The 21,474-nt window shown below is 38.0% G+C and overlaps 2 protein-coding genes across 3 annotated transcripts in view; both read right to left on the bottom strand.

The window, feature by feature from the left end:
- Positions 1-21,474, bottom strand: part of CHL1 (cell adhesion molecule L1 like) — a 201,244-nt gene that overhangs the window by 145,844 nt on the left and 33,926 nt on the right. The gene's annotated exons all lie outside the window — the stretch shown is intronic.
- Positions 5,277-21,474, bottom strand: part of LOC147583498 (uncharacterized) — a 50,433-nt gene continuing 34,235 nt past the window's right edge. For both annotated transcript variants that reach the window (XM_086697582.1, XM_086697581.1), the window contains exon 2: positions 5,277-5,356. In XM_086697582.1, coding sequence (XP_086553708.1) covers positions 5,348-5,356 — 9 coding nt within the window. In that variant the 3' untranslated portion in view covers positions 5,277-5,347. The remainder of the gene's footprint in view (positions 5,357-21,474) is intronic.

Consider the following 21,474-nt stretch of genomic DNA (forward strand, 5'->3'; position numbering starts at 1 on the left):
TTTGTGCATGAGGCTTCCTTCCACTGTAAGATCATTTGACAGGCTAAATTAGTCTTTGATCAGAGGCTTTGATTTACTTCTTAATTCCCTTCTTCATCACTAGTCTGTGAAATGTGTCTGCCCCTCTGCCCTCCCCAGTTCAGTTGGTGATGGCAGTGATGTATTTCATTGGTTTGTTTCTTCTCTGGGGCCTCAAATATTTGCAAACGTGTGCAGTTCAATAAAAAAATCCTCTTTAGGGGAGATGCCTACGATTTGTGTCAATGTTATAGAGGATATTTTTCCCCAACATGAATTGCCTTGGGGCAAAAACAGCATTTTGTGGAGAAAACACAATTTTCGCTCCTCAGCGGATTTCACTGTAGGTCATTTGTTTGGCTGTGCTACGTAATTTCATGGACATCTTATTTGTGCACTATGTCATGTTGCTACTTGAAAAATCCTTTCAAATAACAATGTAAGGTCCAAGGTGTCCATTTGTTAAAAAGATCACATAAGTTTTCTTGGGTTTTGGCGTCTCTTTGTCTTGAATATTTTAATGGTCATTTTACGTCAGCCTTCCCTCTGCAATGACATAGGAACTGTTTTCCTACTGACAAAGGACTCTGCCTTCTGAAATTGCCAAAATAGAAAAAATAAATTAAAGAAATTAGAAAATGGCTGTAAGACTGAACCCAACCCTATTAAAATCTTAAAAATCAACAGACTGGCAGTTACAACAAAAATCTGCAAAGCAATCACAGACCTGGGCTTAAAAATAGAATTTTTCACACAATGCTCATTCTACAATCATTTAAATGATTTTGAGATGCCATTTCCCTAGTGACTTAAAATCTCCCCATAGCACTTTAACAGCATATCAATATATCCTAGCTTCCCTTTGGAGCCCTCACTGAGTTTTCATGCCTTGGAGATCATATTTATTTGTGTACATGATTTGAGTGAAAACAAATCCAATAAGACTCCAGTTGAAACAAACGTATTTTTGGCACCTCAATACTGATATTATGTATGCAAATTGGAGGTGGTCCAAAGAACAGCCAAGAGAATGATGAAGGGAATGGAGTGTTTGGCTAAGAAAGAAATGCAAGGCTTCTGAGTGTCCCAGAGTGGGTAAACAACAATAAAGGAACATAACAGCCTATAAATATTTAAAAGGTGTAAACATCAAATATGGATAGGAATGATTAATTCTGGGACAAGGGCATGGAGGTAGTCTTGACGTGCTTATAACCTAGAAAAGAAAGAGGATACTGTTCAGTATCATCACTCTGAAATATGAAACATTAATTATTCACACAAAATATTTAGCAGCCAATGGAATCTTACCACTTTTGATTATCTCATTTCAAAAGACGCTAAAAATTTACAGTTATTCTCAAGAAGAGAATTTTTTCTGAGTAGGTTGATTTTACTTATCTTCCACTTAGGCTTTCTTGAGAGAAATTTCCATTTTGCAAGACACTCAACAATACCTCATGCTTTTACTTCCTAAAGGTCCTGAAATGAGTTAGCCATATACCGATGATAAAACCAGGTCTCAACCAGCTAACAAGGGATATCAGAGAGAGGAGAGTTTAGGGAACATTAAAATTCATCAGAAACCAAGTCTGAGACTAGAAACTCCTAACAAGACTGCCTAGATTACAGAACCTAGAAAAGCAATCCTGGAATTTACCACAGAAGGTGTTCAGGTATCATTTCTCAAGATAATGTTTTCCTCCCTTCATTCTTCCTTTCTTTCTCTCTCCGTCTTTATAGAGCATCCGGTATGTTCTAGGTTCTATGCTCAGTATTAATAACATGAATATATATTTGAACAGCACATTGTCCTCAAAGATGTATTCATAAGACAAATGTGTGAACAATTAATTGCAGTTGAGTTGAGGGCACGTAAACACAGTGTGAACAAGACACAGGGAGGATCAGCCAAGTAACTTGCATTTGTACAAGGTAATAGGGTTCTCCAGAGAGACACAGCCAACAGGATATACAGAAAGAAAGATATAAAGATATTTGTTATAGGAGTTGGTTCGCATGATATTATGGAAGCTGAGAAATCTCATGATCTGTTGTCTACACACAGGAGAACGAGCAAAGCCAGCGGTGCAATTCAGTGTGATTCCAAAGGCCCAAGAACCAAGAGCCCTGATGACCACAGGCAGAAGATGGGGATTCCAGCTCAAACAGAGAACAAATTCACACTTGCTCTGCATTTTTGTTCTATTCATTCAATGGTCCTCAATGAATTGGATGATGCCCACTCAAACTGGTGAGGTAGATCTTCTTCAGTCAGTCTACCAATTCAAATGCTAATGTCTTCAGGAAACAGACTCACAGGCACACCCAGAAATCATGTTTAACTAGCTATCTGGGCATCCCATAGCCCCTGTCAGGTTCTGTCAGGACACAGAAAATGCACCATCACATGCAGTGTATACAGCACACTGCACTGAGATCATTTCTAAAAGGAAAGGTTGTTATATCTTATTCTCTCCAGAATATAGGAGCCAAGCCCTGACATAACTAAACATAGGAGTGGTCTCTGCCAGTGGATCTGGAGGTCATTGGAAAATAATACCTTTATGAAAATGTCACAGGCCAGCAAGGGGAGGCAGCTAGAATCTTCTCTCACATAATAGCACTTTGCTAAGACCTAAATGAAAACAGTACTCTCTCTTACATCCTAGAATATGCAGCCTAGTCTTTGATAGAATAGAACCCACCCAGGCCCATAAATCAGTAGAAGGAAGAGAGCAAAGAGTGCGTAGAGATAAGCACCATCAACCAGCCTCAGCAGGTGACCCAAGGTGACACACCATATTTAACAAAGCACATATTTTTTCGTGAACTTCTGCTACAAAAACATAGTCTCTGTCATTCAACTATTTAAGCCTTCTGTTAGGATATATGGATAATATCATCTTTTGATTAGTTATACATACATAATGAGTGAAATGTATAAGTAAACGCATTAATCTGTTATGCCCATACTCAAATTCATAAAATTTCTAACACTTAAATTGTAGCTTGTGCTGTGAACAAAAGGTTAGATAAATTAGGGTATTAAAGAACAGCAAAATTAGTATTCACATATTATAATCTAACCAGACTATTGGGGATTATTTCACTCCACTTTGTTTTTCAAGAGGCTCTTTTGGCTTTTGGGCAAGGGTGCTCCAAATGAAAAATTTTCAAAAGAAATTTAATGCTTAGGGGCACCTGGGTGGTGCAGTTAATTAAGCCTCCGGCTCATGATCTCACGGTTCATAAATTCAAGCCCTGGAACGGGCTCTCTGCTGTCAGCAAGGAGCCTGCTTTGGATCCTCTGTCTCCCTCTCTCTCTGCCTCCCCCCCACCATTCTCTTTCTCTCCCTCAGAAATAAATAAACATTAAAATTTTTTAAAAAAAGAAATTTAACACTTAAATGTGGAAGGGTGGGTGGAGGATGTCCAAGGACTTTAATTCCATAAACACTTCCTGGAAGATACATAGATGAATTTTTAAAGCACCACGATGTAAACTGATGGCAAGGGAACTGGTTTTGTAAAATTGAATAATTTGATCAGTCATCAAGAAAAACACAAGAAAATGAACGTAACTTAAAAGAAATAAAGGGAAGAGTGCAAAGCTAGGAGTGAAGAGTTGTTTTGCAGGTTGCCATCCATTTTCACCATGTCAAAAGACACAGTTGTTAACACATCATCATGAGACCACTACAATTAAGGTTTCTCATAGTAGTGTGATAACAACTTTTTCCAACTGTAATACCTTGGACATTGTATTTCATCCTTTAATTTCAGAAAAGATTTACCAAAGTTTCTTATAAACTAGAAATTCACTTAGGATGAGACCATACAGTGTTTTGACACAATAAGTGTACCTCATTGCCAACCATCATCAAAGGATTTGACTAATTAGACTTCAGGAAGAGTTTTCTCTAAGAATATGAGTGTATATAGCAAATGCTTTTTAATCTTGTAGGAGGCCTGGAGATTATATGGAACTAGAAACTCTATGCAGTGTAACCCTCTTGGATTAAGCTCCAAAGGAAGGATCTAAACATAGTGGAGGAACAGAACCACTCAAGTGAATGAGACAAAGAGGCCAAATTTATTCAAAGAACACACACACACGCACACATACACGCACATGCACACATGCACATGCACATGCACACACACACATGCACACACACGCAATTCCCTCCTAGACTTATTCTTGGAGTAGTCCCTTATTCATTTAGAAAGCCTCTCCTGGTTACCAAGCAATAAGTATGTTAACAATGACTGAAAGTCACGGTGTTTCATCTGTTACCACACGGTCTTCATTATTTTACAGTTACTAAGATCCCAGTTTACAACCAGCATATAGAAAGACCGCATGCCCCAGATAATATCTTAATCCTTCAGGAGCACATATTACATTGGTAATGAAATGTGCTCTTGAGAAAGTAAGAATAATATTATTCTTTCATTTGTATCATCATGGGAAAAAAATACCATTTTTTTCCCTTAAATCACTGTCTTTAAAAACTCATAATGATAGTAATTGTTGACATTTACTGAACAGTATTATGGGCTAACCACAGAGCTAATAAGTGTTATCAAAATAATCCAATTTAACCTGTACCTACAGGCAATCACAGCTATTACTCAAATTCTACGAATCAGGAATTAGAGGTTTAAAAGAGGTAACTAACTTTCCCATAACCACATCGTTGTGTGCCTGGCCCTTGAAAGGGGATTTTTCTCACTCTTCCAAACTTTTTGAAATTAACTACAATTCAGTCTGGTACTGCACAAAGAATGTGAAAAAACTCCAAAGGAGGATTCAGGTCAGATTTCACATTGATCCAAATTCAAGGGACAGTTACTGAAGCTGAAAGCCCTCCAGACCATGAAGGGGTAAGCTCTGTTTGACTGACAAAAATACAGGTTTTCTCATAAAACTTCAAGCCCCTTAAACAGCTGATCTTCTCAGATCCCAAAGGTGCAATTCATTTTCTATAAAAAGATGACGTTTAGGTAAATAACAGGATGCAACTTTCAAATATGCCAAGAGGTCAGCTAAGGGAAAAATAACTTTTAGTTAAGGGCTTCACCCTTTCAAAAATAAGCCAGCATTTTAATAAAATTTAAAACAACCACCACCACCACCCTCACAGGTACCATACCTGGTCCATGTCCTCCGGCTATACTCTTCTACTATGCATTGCATTAATTAAATGCACTCAAAAATGCATAAAGCAACTAATTAAGTAAAATATTCTTACCAGTAAGCTCAGTTCCCCTTAGTTCCACTACAATATGTCTGCAGTATTAAGACAGGGTCATTGTTTGCAGTTTACGGCACCTAGAGATAGATTTGAAAGTTATAATTATGGAGATCATTTTCAGCTAAAAATCATTTACATTTATGTTTACCTTTTCCCTGTTACAAAATACTGGTTTAATTTTTCTTTCTCTCCACCCCTCAGAAAAATTCCCAAATGCCTAAACAATAACAATGCTCTGTTGCTATAAAAAGACATCTTGCAGATTCCTGTCTATGAATAAATGAAGCAGAGAGGGCAGACACACAGAAAACAGTCACGTAATTACACTTCTCATTGAAAAAATTATTGACATGTCTTCTCTCACAAATTCAAGTATTTTGCAACAGACCACAATTTGTAGGAATTTCTACTTGGCAGTCCTCCATGAACTGTTTTTCACAATAGCCCCTTGCTTTTGTCTGAGGCTGTGACCAGTATGTCAACATAAAACAGTAGAGACTAAAGTGAGGAGAGCTCTCTGAGGAAACGCTCTCCAGGATTGGAACTCTATGAATTACACAGTTAACATAAGCTTTTAATTCAAGAGACCAGCTTTCACCCAGGTGTGATAACTTCAAGGCTCCCATCTTTTTAAAAATCAACGTAAATAAAAAAAAGTATTTCAACCAATATACACAATCACTTCACTGTTAATTGCTGGATGATTTGACAATTGGTCCCCAACCCCTAAAAGATTGCTTATAAGCCTTTTTATCATGTCCCATGAGTACACCTTGAAAAGCTAAGATTTTCTGTTGAGCATAAGGACAGTCAAAAAAGTCAAAGAACTGGTTTTGCATGCCAGTTGTCAGAGCTTAATGACCATCATTCAGAAGAGCTAAATTCCATGTAGTAATTCTAACTCATTCTGATAGAAATTACTAAAGATAGTTCTAAAACTACAGTATTTTGGGTCCTAGGAAAAAGAAGAATGGTTAAAATATCTAAGCAATTCACTTGCTTTCTTTGCATTATTTGACAGTATCTTTGGCCTTCTTCCAAAAGCTGTTGCCAAAAAGTTATAAACAGATTGCAAAGCCTTTACAGAGAACTTCACACCAATACAATGAAAAACAACTTCCACCCTGGCAAGTGTAAAAATAGTCCCTACTGCTGTCCAATTGACCAAGTGACACACTGCACAGACTGTGCCCTGTATACTCTTGTTTAGTGACCTCATTTCGATCCCTTTAGGCCTACTCCTGGCACCATTATTATCTGCATTATTATAACACACAGAATTGTTTATGGAAAACTAACAGCGCATAAACAACATTTAATATGGCTCCTAACCAGTGGGTCCTTGGTATGTAACGTTAGAGTATTACTGTGTTTACTAAGTTCTACCAGGCTACTGGAAGTTTGACCTAAGTAGAGGAGCAGAGGGAGCCATCCTCATTTTCCTGTGTCCAGAATCTTCTATGCGTCACGACAGTCATTCAATAGGGAAAAGAAGAAATGAAATGTTTGCACACATTGATACCAAATGGGATCTGCCGATTGTCTTGCCCCACTTACTGAGGCTGAACTTAAATGATGGGACATAGGATGTCCTCTATATTTATCCCAGTGATAAAAAAAAAATCACAAATTGGGCATATTCTACAGTTCCAATATTACGTCTCTCTGAGACATCACTCCAAAACCCATCCATATCACACAGGTACTATAGGTGGCTCTTCCCAATGGCTCTTACCTTCTTAACACTGTCAGTGACACCCATGACAACAGGGATCAGTGCCTGCACTGAATTATCCACACTCTCGCTTAGTATTTTCAAGACTATTGTTAGGCATTAGGCTGTAGCTACTGATCAAACTTATTTGTATGCTCACAGCGACAGCACATGCCTGCTGAGCTCTCATCTGCTTCGTTCAACTCTGCTTGAGAAAGCATTCCCATTAATCATGGATATAAGTTCTCTGCAAGTAATCCAGTCAACGTGTGTGTGTGTGTGTGTGTGTGTGTGTGCGTGCGTGCGTGCGGCATTGGTGTATATAAGGAATTATCTCTTATTATTAGGTCTCCTTTCATTATTTCATATTGTAGGTATAAGAGCTCTAAAATAGGGTACACGGACAATCCTTTAGGATGCAACAATTATATATATATATATATACACACACACACATATATATACATATATAACATAAATAAAAATACATATTATATAACATATATTTGAAATAAAAATACATATTAAAACATTTATGTTGATATTACAATATCTATATATACATATATAAGTATACATGTTATTTTAAAATCATCTTATTTCTTGTTTTTTATTGTTTATTTATTTATTTAGAGAAAAAGAGACAGAGAGTGTGTGGACAGGGGTCAGGCAGAGAGAGAGAGAATCCCAAGGAGGCTCTGCACTAACAGTGGGGCACAGACCATGAGATCTGAGCCAAAATTGAGAGTCAGATGTTTAACACACTGAGCAACCCAGGTGCCCCTATCTCATTCTTTTTAATTCCTGTTTTCTTAGAGTAACATTTGGCACACTATGTATCTGTATAATTGGGATATACATATATTGGAGGTATAGGCTCAAACATTTTTAAGGATAAGGGTATACACACAGACACAACAATACAACAGTCTAAGAAAGTGTCTTTCTCATTCTACTTTGATCATATTTACAAGATATATTATCCTTTGACTTTATTTAACCTACAAGCCTTTACCCTTCCTTCCACCATCATTGATACAGATACCAATATCTTATTTTTTTTATTCTTAGAGGATAGTTGTTTGTTTCTTTTTCCAATGTCCCTACGCTTCCTCTACTTAAGATATTTGAATAAATATACCTACCAAATGCAAAGGGAGGATTGATAGAAATAGTGACAGAAAAATCTAAAGAATTTTGAAGTATGTTAAAACAAAATGGGCCTTTGACCCTTATGTTTCCTTTTTACTGGGGGAAGAAAGAAGCATGAATGAAAAAAAAAAATATGTATTTTAGGTACATCAAATTAAACTGTACTCACGTGAGGAAACAAAACACAGAAAGGGAGAGAAAGCACCCTAGAGGAGAAACAGAACTTGCTCAAAAGCAAGAGGCGTTAAGGCTGGATGAGGCTGGTCCACTCAGTGAAAAGGATACTTATGGCAGCAGCTGTGAATCAGGTAAACTTGGGTCCACAGGCCTTCCTAATATGAACATCTTGCTGCTCTGACGTTATTTAGTATTAGAAAATAGTACTTTTCATACAACGTGGCCCCTAAAAACCAACCAATAACTTCATCAGGTGCTCAGCAAAAGAAATGGCGATCTCTTCCAGTCGTGGAATAAAAGTTGGCTGCAGAAGAATTACTCACAGATAATAGGTCACTTTTCTACACGGCACCTTCCTAGCATTAAAAAAAAAATTCTTTTTGGAGCGCCTGGGTGGCTCAGTTGGTTAAGTGTCCAACTTTGCCTCAGGTCATGACCTTATGGTTTCTGAGTTTGAGCCCCGTGTCAGGCTCTGGGCTGAGAGCTCAGAGCCTGGAGCCTCCTTCGGATTCCATGTCTCCCTCTCCCTCTGCCCCTCCCCCACTCATGCTGTCTCTCTCTCTCTCTCTCATAAATAAATAAACTTAAAAACAATTACTTTAGAAGGGTGCCTGGGTGGCTCAGTCAGTTGAACATCTGACTCTTGATTTAGGCTCAGGTCATGATCTCACTGTTCTTGACTTCGAGCCCCAAGTCTGGCTCTGTACTGACAATGTGGAGCCTGCTTGGGATTCTCTTTCTCTCCCTCTCTCTCTGCCTCTCCCAAGTTCTTTCTCTCTCTCAAAATAAATAAATAAGATTAAAAGGAGCTTGAGCAGGGGAGAAGGGGAGAAGGAGAAAGAGAGAATCTTAAGTGTGGAGATCGACATGGGTTCGATCCTAGTGGGATCATGACCTGAGCCAAAATCAAGAGTCAGATGCTCAACCGACTGAGCCACCCAGGCTCCCCAGCCTCCTAGCGTATGTTTAAGGTGAATTCTCTTTACTCATTGAATTTATAACACATCATATGTAAACTGCAAATGCATTGTAGATAAAATTAACTCAAGGCCAAATGGCTACTCCTGCTAGGTTTCACTCTGTATTTAACACAATGAATCTTGAGTTCAATAAGGGCACATTTTGACTGTTACTGTAATTCTAGCATCACTGCCTGGCACCATAACAAAGGTTAATAAATACCTTTTGGATGGATTAATGAACGAATGTATGAAAGCTACACTTATAAGAAGTAGTAGTACTTCACAGTTACTCAAATTGACAGTCACAGGGGTGAATGTCACACACCATTAGAGGAAGTGGCCCCATCCTAATGCCACTGTGCCTACCAAAAGGGACACTGTAACAGGGAGGAAAAAGAGACAGAGAAGCTGAAAATAAAGTGAGTGTGTACTTATTCACTGTGTGACCTTAGGCTAATGACATAACCTTTTGGAACACCAACGGTCTCATTGGCAATAGGGATAATGGTATCTTTCTTGCAGGATAGGTGTGAGGGTAAGGACTGATGTGTATAAACTGCTTAGCTCAGGGCTGGGACCTACAAGGTATCCAGTAACCGGAGGGGCAGCACAGAAGCCCATAACCACCCAGAGGCAGTCAATGAGGCCAGGAGGAGCACGTGATCACAGAGACACCCTTCAAACTCAGCCAACATGAGAAAATCACGTTCCCCCAAATGGTGACATAGGAACGTTGACAACTGCTATAGAAGCTGCAAGTGTGAGCAGTTACAGGTCCTACTCTCACAAGACAGAGAAGAATTTCTCTAATAACGTTTTTTGCAAGCTTGTGAGCTCCTGAAGGCCAGAAAAACAACAAGAACAACAACTCTTTTTCCTCCCTGGTACCCAAGCACAGTGGCTGTCAAATTGTCAAATACTGGTTGCTTAATAAATGTACAATGAATGAAAATGCCTATTCTATATATTTGTGGGGGGGGGGGGTGTGGGCAGTATATAGATGTATTTGGAATCAAGAGTGACTATTTTTTCATTTTTTCTTTCTTTTAAGTACCTAATCTCAATTAATCTTCAAACACTGGGGTTTTTTACTGAGTTAAAAAGTAGACTGAGAGCACATCAGCTTTCTGTCAATATTTGGGTCAATATTCTTAAAAAGTTGGGATTGAAAACACCTTCCTTTCTGTCATCAACCAGCATCTGCCTGACAGAAATGAGTTCTTGATTCAAATCAGTAAAGTCCATGTGCTCAAAATGTGCACCAAGATGCTCAATTTGATTTTTTAGAATGAATATAGTATCTTTTAAAAAGAAAATGATATATGATGCACCTAATATTCCCTGGAAAATAAGCTGGTAGTATAGTAAAAATGAGCCCACAACCGAAATTCTTCAATATGCTTAACATAAAATGATGTACAATAAAATAGGAATCAGGAAAGCTATGATCAACAGCAAAATTTGTTTTTGGATATTATTTATAAGCAAAACTTGACACAAGCAGTATGAAAATGTTGAATTTGCTCCTATCAATACCTCTGAATGAACACTCTGAAAGAAACTAGTCTCTGTTTCAGATTACTAGTTTCAGCATGTGTTGACTCAAAAACAATTACTGACCCCCTAAGAAGGGTCATATGTGATTTTCTTCTAACGTTAATTGAAGACATACTTTGTGCTGCATGGTGTGCTAAGCAATTTATCTGTTACCCACAAGTGACCTCTAAGTTAGGTACTACCGACGCTAATTTTATAGAAGACGCAATGAACTTTTTTTTTTTTTTAATTTTTTTTTTCAACGTTTATTTATTTTTGGGACAGAAAGAGACAGAGCATGAACGGGGGAGGGGCAGAGAGAGAGGGAGACACAGAATTGGAAACAGGCTTCAGGCTCTGAGCCATCAGCCCAGAGCCTGACGCGGGGCTCGAACTCCCAGACCGCGAGATCGTGACCTGGCTGAAGTCGGACGCTTAACCGACTGCGCCACCCAGGCGCCCCTGAACTTTTTTTTTTTTCAACGTTTATTTATTTTTGGGACAGAGAGAGACAGAGCATGAACGGGCAAGGGGCAGAGAGAGAGGGAGACACAGAATCAGAAACAGGCTCCAGGCTCTGAGCCATCAGCCCAGAGCCTGACGTGGGGCTCGAACTCACGGACCGCGAGATCGTGACCTGAGCTGAAGTCGGACGCTTAACCGACTGCGCCACCCAGGCGCCCCCGCAATGAACTTAAATAGATTGGAGATCACAAGATCTCATTCTGTACAAGATCACAATGAGAATGAGTGGCACAGCCATGCTGTGAACATGTCGATGTAACTCGGAGCCCATGTCCTTATCTACTCTAGCCAGACTTCCTTATTGCATCATTCGTGTAATGTACCTTGAGTTTGAGAAAAGGACTACATAGGAATTACTTCTCTATTTACTTTTTTTTTAAGTTTATTTCTTTATTTTGAGAGAGAGAGAGAGGCAGAGTGAGAGTGAGAGGGGGAGAGAGAGAGAGAGAGAGAGAGAGAGAGAGAGAGAGAATCCCAAGCAGGCTCCACACTGTCAGCACAAAGCCCAATGCAAGGCTTGAACTCACAAACCATGATCATCACCGGAGCAAAAGTCACTGAGCCACCCAAGCACCCCTGTCTCCTACTATTTTAAAGACATATATCCAAATGTGTTAAGGAGCATCATGTAGAGAAATTAGCAAAGGATATTCCAGGGTAAGTCAGAAGACCCAGTGAATTTTATTACTAGCTCTATCACTAACACTGCTTATTAATGGTTCAGAAACACTGCTTTCTTAACCAGTTTAGGTCTCGGTATCCTTACTTACAACATGAGAATGCTAACAATTTTTTTACAGTTTCTTTTGGCCTTCAAAGTTTATGATTACTGGGGCACCTGGGTGGCTCAGTTGGTTAAGCGTCTGACTTCGGTTTAAGTCATGATCTCGTGGTTGTTGAGTTTTAGCCCCACATCAGGCTTTCTGCTGTAGGCATGGAGCCCACTTTAGATCCTCTGTCTCCCTTTCTCTCTCTCTGCCTCTCCCCTGCCGGTGTTTTGTGTCTCTCTGTTTCTCTCAAAAATAAACAAACATTTAAAAAAAGTCTATGATTACAGGAAAAATTAGTCTCATAATGAAGCTGAAAGAAAGGGAAGGGCAACTAAAAAAATATTCAAGAGGCTGGAGTCATGAACTCTAATACAAGGGAAGATTAAATGATTAGAAATCTTTAATGTTGAAAGATGAATATACAGGACAGACCAAAATGAATAAGAATCTTGAAGGATACAGGAGAAGTGAATATAATTATATGTTCTATAATCTTGGACAGCTGAATCTTGAAAGAGGAGAGATCCCTCGGAAATAAATTGAGAACAAATCATATATGATAGAACTTTCTTACTACGATAGGTTATAAATGTTAAAGAAATATCTAGCTTCCAGAAAGTTGATACCTATTTTTTGGCAAGTGTACTCATAGTTTAACAAAAAGTAGGGTTTATACCCTACTTTCAGAGTATTTGCAACTACCATTTGAGAACATTGTGAAGAACAAATACACCTCTCAAGAATCTTTCCCTTCTCAGGGCACCTGGGTGCCTCAGGCGGTTAAAGGTCCAACTTCAGCTCAGGTCATGGTCTCGCTGTCTGTGAGTTCAAGCCCTGCGCCAGGCTCTGGACTGACAGCTTGGAGTCTGGAGCCTATTTCAGATTCTGTGTCTCCCTCTCTCTGCCCCTCCCCAACTCATGCTCTCTGTCTCTGTCTCTCTCTCCTCTGTCTCTCTCTTCCTCCGACAAAAATAAATAAACATTAAAAAATATTTTTAAAAAAGCAAGAACTTTTCCTTCTTTATGGATGGCTGACCCTGAAGGACCTGGATCTGACCAATGGTATCAATTACACTCAGGAACTCAGGAGTTTTGAGCCTATCCCAGAACGTAGCACAGAGCAGGTGATCGATAAATATCTGCATGAATGAATGAGCTCTGCTACTTCCTAGCTTTATCACCAGGGGAAAATTATCAACTCATTTTTTTGCAATCAAATGTGGACATGATTTACCCCAATGCTATTTGAGAGGTGACAATTGTCGTTGTAGCAGAATAGCCTCAGGGTGATAGAGAAGGACCTGAGGGACATGTATAGGGCACTGGCCCCACATGGCACCATCTGGGGTCTTCGAACCATGAATACTGAGGGAGCAGAACAACACTGGAGGCCAAGTTTCAACCACATTACCTGGTCAAATCACAAAGTGTGGACTAGAACCCTGTAACACAAAGGGGGAAGCTCTTGTTTTCCAAATCATACAACTTAAAAGTCCCACCTGCCAGAGGCCAGAGGCCCTCCTACGGACCTGCTCATCCCGTTTGTCACCTTGGTGTCTGATGGGCAGGGGCATTCTTTGTTTTCTTAATTCTGTTGAGAGTAGTATTAGTATCAAATGAAATCATGTTTGAAATGGTTTTGAAAGTAATCAGCAAAATGCCAAAGCTTTATGTTAAGAATAAACTGAATAGATAATCTTTTAGATCTCAATGAGCATCTAGCTCTGATTTTATATTACTTTCCAATGCAATTGTAGATTGTCTCCCCAGGAAGTACAAAGGTCCATAACAAATCTGCAATTCTGAACACAATCAACTGAGGAGTATTCTGCTTTTGTGTACGATCCAAAATATATATGATGATAATCTCAGATACCAGAAAAGCAAAGGTCCTATGACTAATTCCTGATCAAATCAGTTGGCTGTGGACAAGTTAATACCAAGGTCTGGCTCATTCAGTAATGACAATAGCATACATTTACATGGGGTTTGCTGTATGCCAGGCACTCTTCTGTTTTATGCTGTTTTTTAATGTTTGTTTATTTTTGAGAGACAGAGTATGAGCAGGGGAGGGGAAGAGAGATAGGGAGACACAGAATCCGAAGCAGGCTACAGGCTCCAAGCTGTCAACACAGAGCCTGAGGCGGGGGTCGAACCCAGGAACCATGAGATCATGACCTGAGGCGAAGTCAAATGCTTAACCGACTGAAACACCCAGGTGCCCCTTTTATGAATTCAATTTATCCTTACAACTCTATGAGGTAGACAAAAACGTTCTGTCTTTAAGTTCCTCATTTTAAAGGTAGAACAACTGAAGCACAAAGAAGTTACATATTGTCTAGGATTGCAAAACCATTTCCCCAGGATACAGCTTTTTAATTGTGATAGTCTTAAATACTGCCAAAGGCACTGTAATAGCATCAGAACACTTTTAAACCGGACTCTTGCTCTTTAGGCTGCAAGCGTAGTCAGACATGTATTTTCAATCATGATTAAAGAATGGAATTCTAAGTCATTAAAAGTCAAACTCAAGTACATATATCTTGCAGGCACATTTAGGTATGAAAACCAGGTAATATAGCTAATACTTTCTTTTTAATTTTTTTATGTTTATTCATTTTTGAAAGACAGAGAGAGACAGAGCACAAGCAGGGGGAGGGCGGAGGGAGAGGGGGGCACAGAATCCGAAGCAGGCTCCAGGCTCTGAGCTGTCAGCAGACAGCCCAACACGGGCCTTGAACTCACTAACTGCGAGATCATGACCTGAGCTGAAGTCGGACACTCAATCGACTAAGCCACTCAGGAGCCCAGTAATACTGGTAATACTTTCTATCTGAAAGCATGTACAAGGTCATCTTTATTCATTCATTCAAGTATTTATGACTTGACTATTCTGCATCCGGCACGATGGTCAAGGCACGCCCATGAATGGAGAGCCCTATGTCCTAGAAACAGGAATTGTCTAAACAAATCCAATCCCAGGATATTATTCCCAATTTCCTGCTTGAGCCATTCCACCTGCTGCTTTAGTCAGAGTATTTGCTCAAACAGCTTTCAAGCCCTGAGCAGTCTCTACAGTTCTTGCACCACTGGCTTATGAGCCTCAGAATCTCTGCTTCCCCCTCATCTTCCCCAAAGCATGCCTAGGGCTACACTCAGTAACTCTCCCACAGAACAAGACTAAGTTTCAGTCCTCTGTCCACCTTCCCAGTATTTTTCAGTACTGTCTGTATTTTAGTCTTGATAGCTACTTACGATCGCACACCACAGTGAACCCTAGGAGACAAATAATTTACAAGTGGTTTTAGTATTCCACCAATGAGAAACTCATTTTTTACTTATGAATTCATGTTAGAAAGACTTTGAAGGAGATGGCAATTGGTTAAGATGGATAACTGTGTGGGTTAGGGTTTCTTTTTTTTTTTTTTTTTTTTTTTTGATTTATCGTAAGAGTAATAAATGTCTACTGTAGAGATCTGGTAAAATATAAATAGCTATGTATATACACACATACACACCTATGCATGTATTTATAAAAAATAAATATATATTTATTACATATATGCATATATATTTAATAAAACAAAAATCATCTGTCAAAGTTAAAAATTACTAAGTGCATTTCCTCCCCCAGTTAATATATCAATATTCAACTAGTGCTATAACTACACATATACACACATGTATGGATATATATACAAATACGTAAAAATCATATACTGCATATCTGTACAAAACGTTATAAATGTTTTACCTTACTGAATGATCTAACATACCATTTTATGTTATTCTGTTTAAACCAGTCTTCACACAAATAGAAAACCTGCTTGAGTTTAAACATATTGAGATATGTTCAAACGTTAATGTAAAATCATATTTAGTCAGTGTAACTTATAAAACTAAATTTTGGTAACAACCTAAATGCTCAGTAGTAGAGAAATAATTAAGTTCCTAGAATATGACTATGTATTAGACAATTTTGTAGGTTGAAAAATTGTGTTTTCAAAGAATACTGAATGCTGAACTTTCATATAATATTAGATGAAATAAAATACCACAAAATTTTATATGGAGTATGAGCTCAATTTTGCCAACAATAATCGTATATATCTACAGCTTTGTGGGAAACAACACTGGAATAAAGGGGCAAAGAGAGATTAAAGATGATCTAATTTAATAGACACTTTTTAATGATCGTAAGTTACCTTTTGCATCAAAATAAACATGGTAAGAAATAAAACCCTTCCCCCTCCCCCCCCCCCCCCCCCCGCATAGTTATTTGGCAAGGTATGTAAATGGGCCAGTTTATGAAACTGAAAAGGAAGTAATGGCATTCTAATGCCAGAGGGGGCACTAGGGGAGAAGAGGAGAAGAAACCAAGAAGCGCAAGAAAGCAAGGCATTCTCAGGTTTAGTGGCGAAAGATGAGAGCAGAGAATAGAAAAAATAGACGTTAGGCTGAAAAACTGAACTGCAGGGACAGTGTGAACAGCTCTGAATGTCATGCTTAGATAATTAAACTTCATCTTAAAAGAGAAGAGCATTGTGGGATTTTAGTAGGAAATGACAAATTCAGATTTATGTATCAGGATGCTAACTCCAGTTTATATGTTGGTATTCTCAGATAAAGCCAAGGTTTCAAGGGTGCTGGAAGTCTTGATTCAATAGGAACTAAAGAGAATGGGGATAAAAGAAAAGCCTGAATTGATTCAGTCTAAGATAATGAGTTCAGCCCCTACCTTAGAGGAAAAATTTTAAGTGCTCCTTGGTTCCTTACACAGAAGGTCCTTGAGTGGAGAAGGGAGCAAAATAGCTTAGAAAATTCCAGTCTAAGATGTAAAGTTAAATTATGGTAACACAAACACCAACTCTGGTACTCACTAGCTATACCCCTGAGTAGGTCACAACTACCATAAACTTCTGTATCATCCTTTTTTTTTTTTTTTTTTTTTTTTTTTTAATAGGCAGAGAGAGTGCTCATCCCACAGAGAAGGGGCAGAGGGTGGGGGGAGGGGGAGAGAGAGAGAGAGAGAGAGCGAGCACATGCATCTTAAGCAGGCTCCATGCCCAGCGTGCTTAACCTGCTGAGCCACTCAGGTGTGCCTACATCTTCCTTTCTTTAACTGGGGCTAACAAAATCTGCCTCACCACCCTCAGAGAGTGGCAGTAAGTGTTTGTAAATGGTAAACCACATAACAGAGATAATGTCAATGAAATCAGTATGTCAAAGCAGTATGTGCATTCCTATGTTAACTGAAGCGTTATTCATAATAACCAAGCTATGGAAACAACCTATGTGTCTGCCAATGGACAAATGGATAAAGAAACACTGATTACACACACACACACACACACACACACACACACACACACACACACAATGAAAAATAACTCAGCCATAAAAAAGAAGGAAGTCCTGCCATTTTCAACAACATGGATGAACTTGGAGGACATATCACTACTGAAATAAATCAGACACTGGAGAACAAATACTATATATGATTTCATTTATCTGTGGACTCTATAAAAGTCAAACTTACAGAAGCAAAGAGTAGAGTGGTAGCTGCCAGGGACTTGGGTAGGGGTGCTGATAGGAAGATGGCTGGTCAAAGGGTACAAATTTTCAGTTATAAGATGATTAAGTTCTGGGGAACTAATGTAGAGCAGGGTGATTACCTGGTTATTATCTGGTGATAACTGGGTTAATAACACTGTATTGCGCACTTGAAATTTTCTAAGAGAATAGATCCTAAGTATTCCCACCATACACACACACACACGCACACACACACACACACGCACGCACACACGCACACACAAACCCCAAAGGTAACTACGTGAGGTGGTGGATGTGTTAATTAGCTTGATTGTGAAAATCATTTGGCAATGCATATGTATATAAAATTATGTTGCACACTTTAAATATACACAATTTTTATGTGTCAATTATACCTCAAAAAGGTTGAAAAAAATAAAATGTTTCACTTAAAAATAATGTCTAACATAATTATTTTATATACACTAACTTGCAAATGGAAAGTTTGTTGTGTAAAAAATACCTAAGTGCAAAACCTACCTTGTAAAACTGAAAATAAAGAGCTAATCAGCAGAGCATGAATAAATTACTCAATAATTTAAAAAAATCTAAAACTGCAAAAAAGAGATGTCAAAAGATGTCTAAAAATTGAGGCAGACTAGTTATTTATTGATAGACTCTAAATGTTAGTCATTGATAGACTCTAAATGTTAATTAGTTATTGATAGACTCTAAATGTTAATGTTAATAAGTTAAATATACTTATTTATTATAATAAAATAATTCCTATTAATTTTAACGCAGAAAAGATTGTGCAATTCAATGACAACTGTCATAATATCTTTATGTAGACCAAATCAAAATAACTAAGTATGAAGACTCCAGGAAACTGTGTGCAAGCAGAATGATATACAAACACAATGGTGTTACTCAAAAGACCGAATTAATAATTTGTAACAAGCTGCCAATATGTGGGTCGAGCCCACGATTCCCCTGTGCTTCCTCACGATGAGCTCAGTACATGGGAGATACCAAAGTACTCCCCAGTTAGAGAGATGAATATGTGAATTCTAAGCATAACTTTCTGGTCAACCAGTAGGGGTTGCCATGTCTTTCATTCCTGCCAAAAACTGATCAGCAAATCTACCAGAAATAGAAGAGATATCCACAAATTTTAGACACGAAGAGTTGAATATCATTAGTGATGCTGTGAAAAATATTTATTTAAACAAAATTTGCATTGGGCTCAGGAGGTTGAAAGTACAGTTGAAGATAACACTGACACATTTATGGTGAGATACATTTGTGGTGATGGACAATAAGAAATAAAATCTAAAGATACACTGTCAGTTGAAAATGTCAGTTAACATAATTTTTTTAGTTATTAAAAAACAACATGTAGAAAAATACTATATTTAATGCAGTCCTATTGCACAAAATTTCAAAGTTCACCTACAGGCTATGTCTGTTTCAGTTTTCCATAAGATTGTAATTGATCTGCAATTATCTACGTATTTAAAACAAAAGAGGACTAGATGATGGTGGTGAGGTGGTGTGGTGGTGTGGAAAGAAATAAAGAAAAATCTGCCTTAATTATGGGAAATAATCATTTAAAAAATTAACAGTGGGAAAAGTGATGCAGATCGCCAATCTGCATTGATCTTCTCCCTCAGTAGAATTTGTTACACAAAAACCCTTGGTAAATATAAACCAATATGCTAAATTCACTCTTCAAGTATCCAACACTTCCATAATACAAGTATCCAATACTTCCATAATGTGAAATGGAAATTGGTGATGACTCATCTAGTTAAGTGGTCCCTAACCCCATTAGAATCACAAACACATTGGAGAATCTGGAGAAAGCTAATGGCTCTTCCTCCAGAGGCATACACCCATTTTCATGCATACGATATACTGAAGACAATTACAATGGTTTCAAAATTTAACTCTCATTTGGGTTATTCAAACTACCCAAGACCAAGTGCAATGTAAAAAGCAAATATTCAGCCTCCAAACAGAGAACTAAAATATGTTGTAATTGCTTAATCAAATTGTATTGCAAACTACCTATAAGAGTATAACACCTTATATTTTATAACACTCTACCAAAGATTTTTTTTCATGTAATCCTTGAAACAAGTATGTGTTAATTTGTTAGATTTATTTAAAAATTAGGAAAAAATAAAATGCAGAGGGTTAAGTTACTTCTTCAGTGTCACACACAGCAAGTGACAAAGGTCAAGGGTAGAAGCCAGTATTGTGATTCCAATTCCAGTCCTTTCTCAACAATGTCATGACCCACTTTCTATGTCAGAAAAACAGTGGTGTATACTTTGTGAAGTTGTGGTTTAAAATGACACAAAACAAACTCAGTCCTTTCCTATGAAAGAAAATCTTTTTTTTTTCTTTTTTTCCTCAAATTATCAGTTGGTTGTTTGCTATGAACCAATGAATAAGCTGGGAACCAGTGCTTCCCTGCTTGGGATTTTGTCAGTTTTAAGCTTTTGCTTTCATCTATTTCTGTTTAACGTGACACAAAAGCGTGAGAGAACCACCACTTCCTTAGTCTCTTCACATAATCCGGGCATCATACAGGAGCTTAAAAGATATTTTATTCCGTTCATTTTATACTGAATGCTTCAAATTTATTATACAAGAGATCCTTTGATTCTTCAGAAGCAAGCCCCTTTTTGAAGTTCTGGTAACAAAGTGTTTAAGAGGGTTCTTCCAAGAGGGTCCAGTTGGTCACTCAGCACACATTTTAAGTACTCACTTTGTACAGTTCCTTATTGGGTCTTTATAATGCAGCAGAAACTCACAGTGGGGGAGAAGGGAGAGGGAGGTTCCACCCAAAGCAAAGCAAAACAAAACAAAGGCAGCAAAAGCTAAGAGGTGTTCAACTCTTTTGCTGAAGGAACCACAATGATATGAAGGGAGGAAATTTTTATCTAATGGAGTCTCGAATTGGGGGAGGAAAGGGGCACAAGCAGGTACTTGATTTGCAAGTCCAAGACCAGAAAAGTGTAAAGATTAAGGCCTAAATTGCACACAATCAACATTATTTTCTGTTTTCTCAAAACCACACAGAAGACAACAAAATATATTCTCAACCCAGTTACAACAATCCCACTGAAATCCCAACAGACGTTTTATATTCACAAAAAGTGGACAAACTCTAGTAACTGAGAGCTGAACTAATTATCTGGAAAATTCAAGCAAAAAAAAAAAAAAACAAAAAAAAAAAAACCTCTTTCTTTATTCCTTCCATATCAACAAATACTTCAAGAAATACGAGGCTCTAAAGATCTACATATTCGAGAAAATGGACTGTTCTGAACAGTCTGCTCTCCTTTGAACATTCACATTCTTTGTTTTTGAGAAATGTAATATTTTCAGGTTACTTCTTACATTAATCATTCACTTAGTATACGAATTAGATGCAACTGAATTGTTTCTGTATTTTAAGGAATATTTGGGCAACTTATCGATGAAAGCATGGGGAAAATGGCCTGTTAGACAATGCTTTGTGAGAGGCATTTTCTTCTGTCATTTTTTTTACACATCAGTGCTCAAGATTAATAAAGTTTCTGAAGGACATAACAATTAGAAAATAACATTAGGAAAAACTTTTAATAAATTATACCAGGCATGAAACATGTTGGTAGAAATTATAATTAACAAAAAGTGAAATGTTACACCACCTTAAAAATAGAAAGCAGAATTTCCTTAGAAAAAACACACAGGGCTAATGCAAAAATCAATGTTCACTGTGCTGGCTGCTTGCAAAATTACACAATTAATCCTGTGTAAACTAACCTATC

The sequence above is a fragment of the Puma concolor genome, chromosome A2, assembly GCF_028749965.1.
Source record: "Puma concolor isolate L17-30 chromosome A2, mPumCon1.1.hap2, whole genome shotgun sequence".
In the NCBI taxonomy this organism is placed as follows: domain Eukaryota; kingdom Metazoa; phylum Chordata; class Mammalia; order Carnivora; family Felidae; genus Puma; species Puma concolor.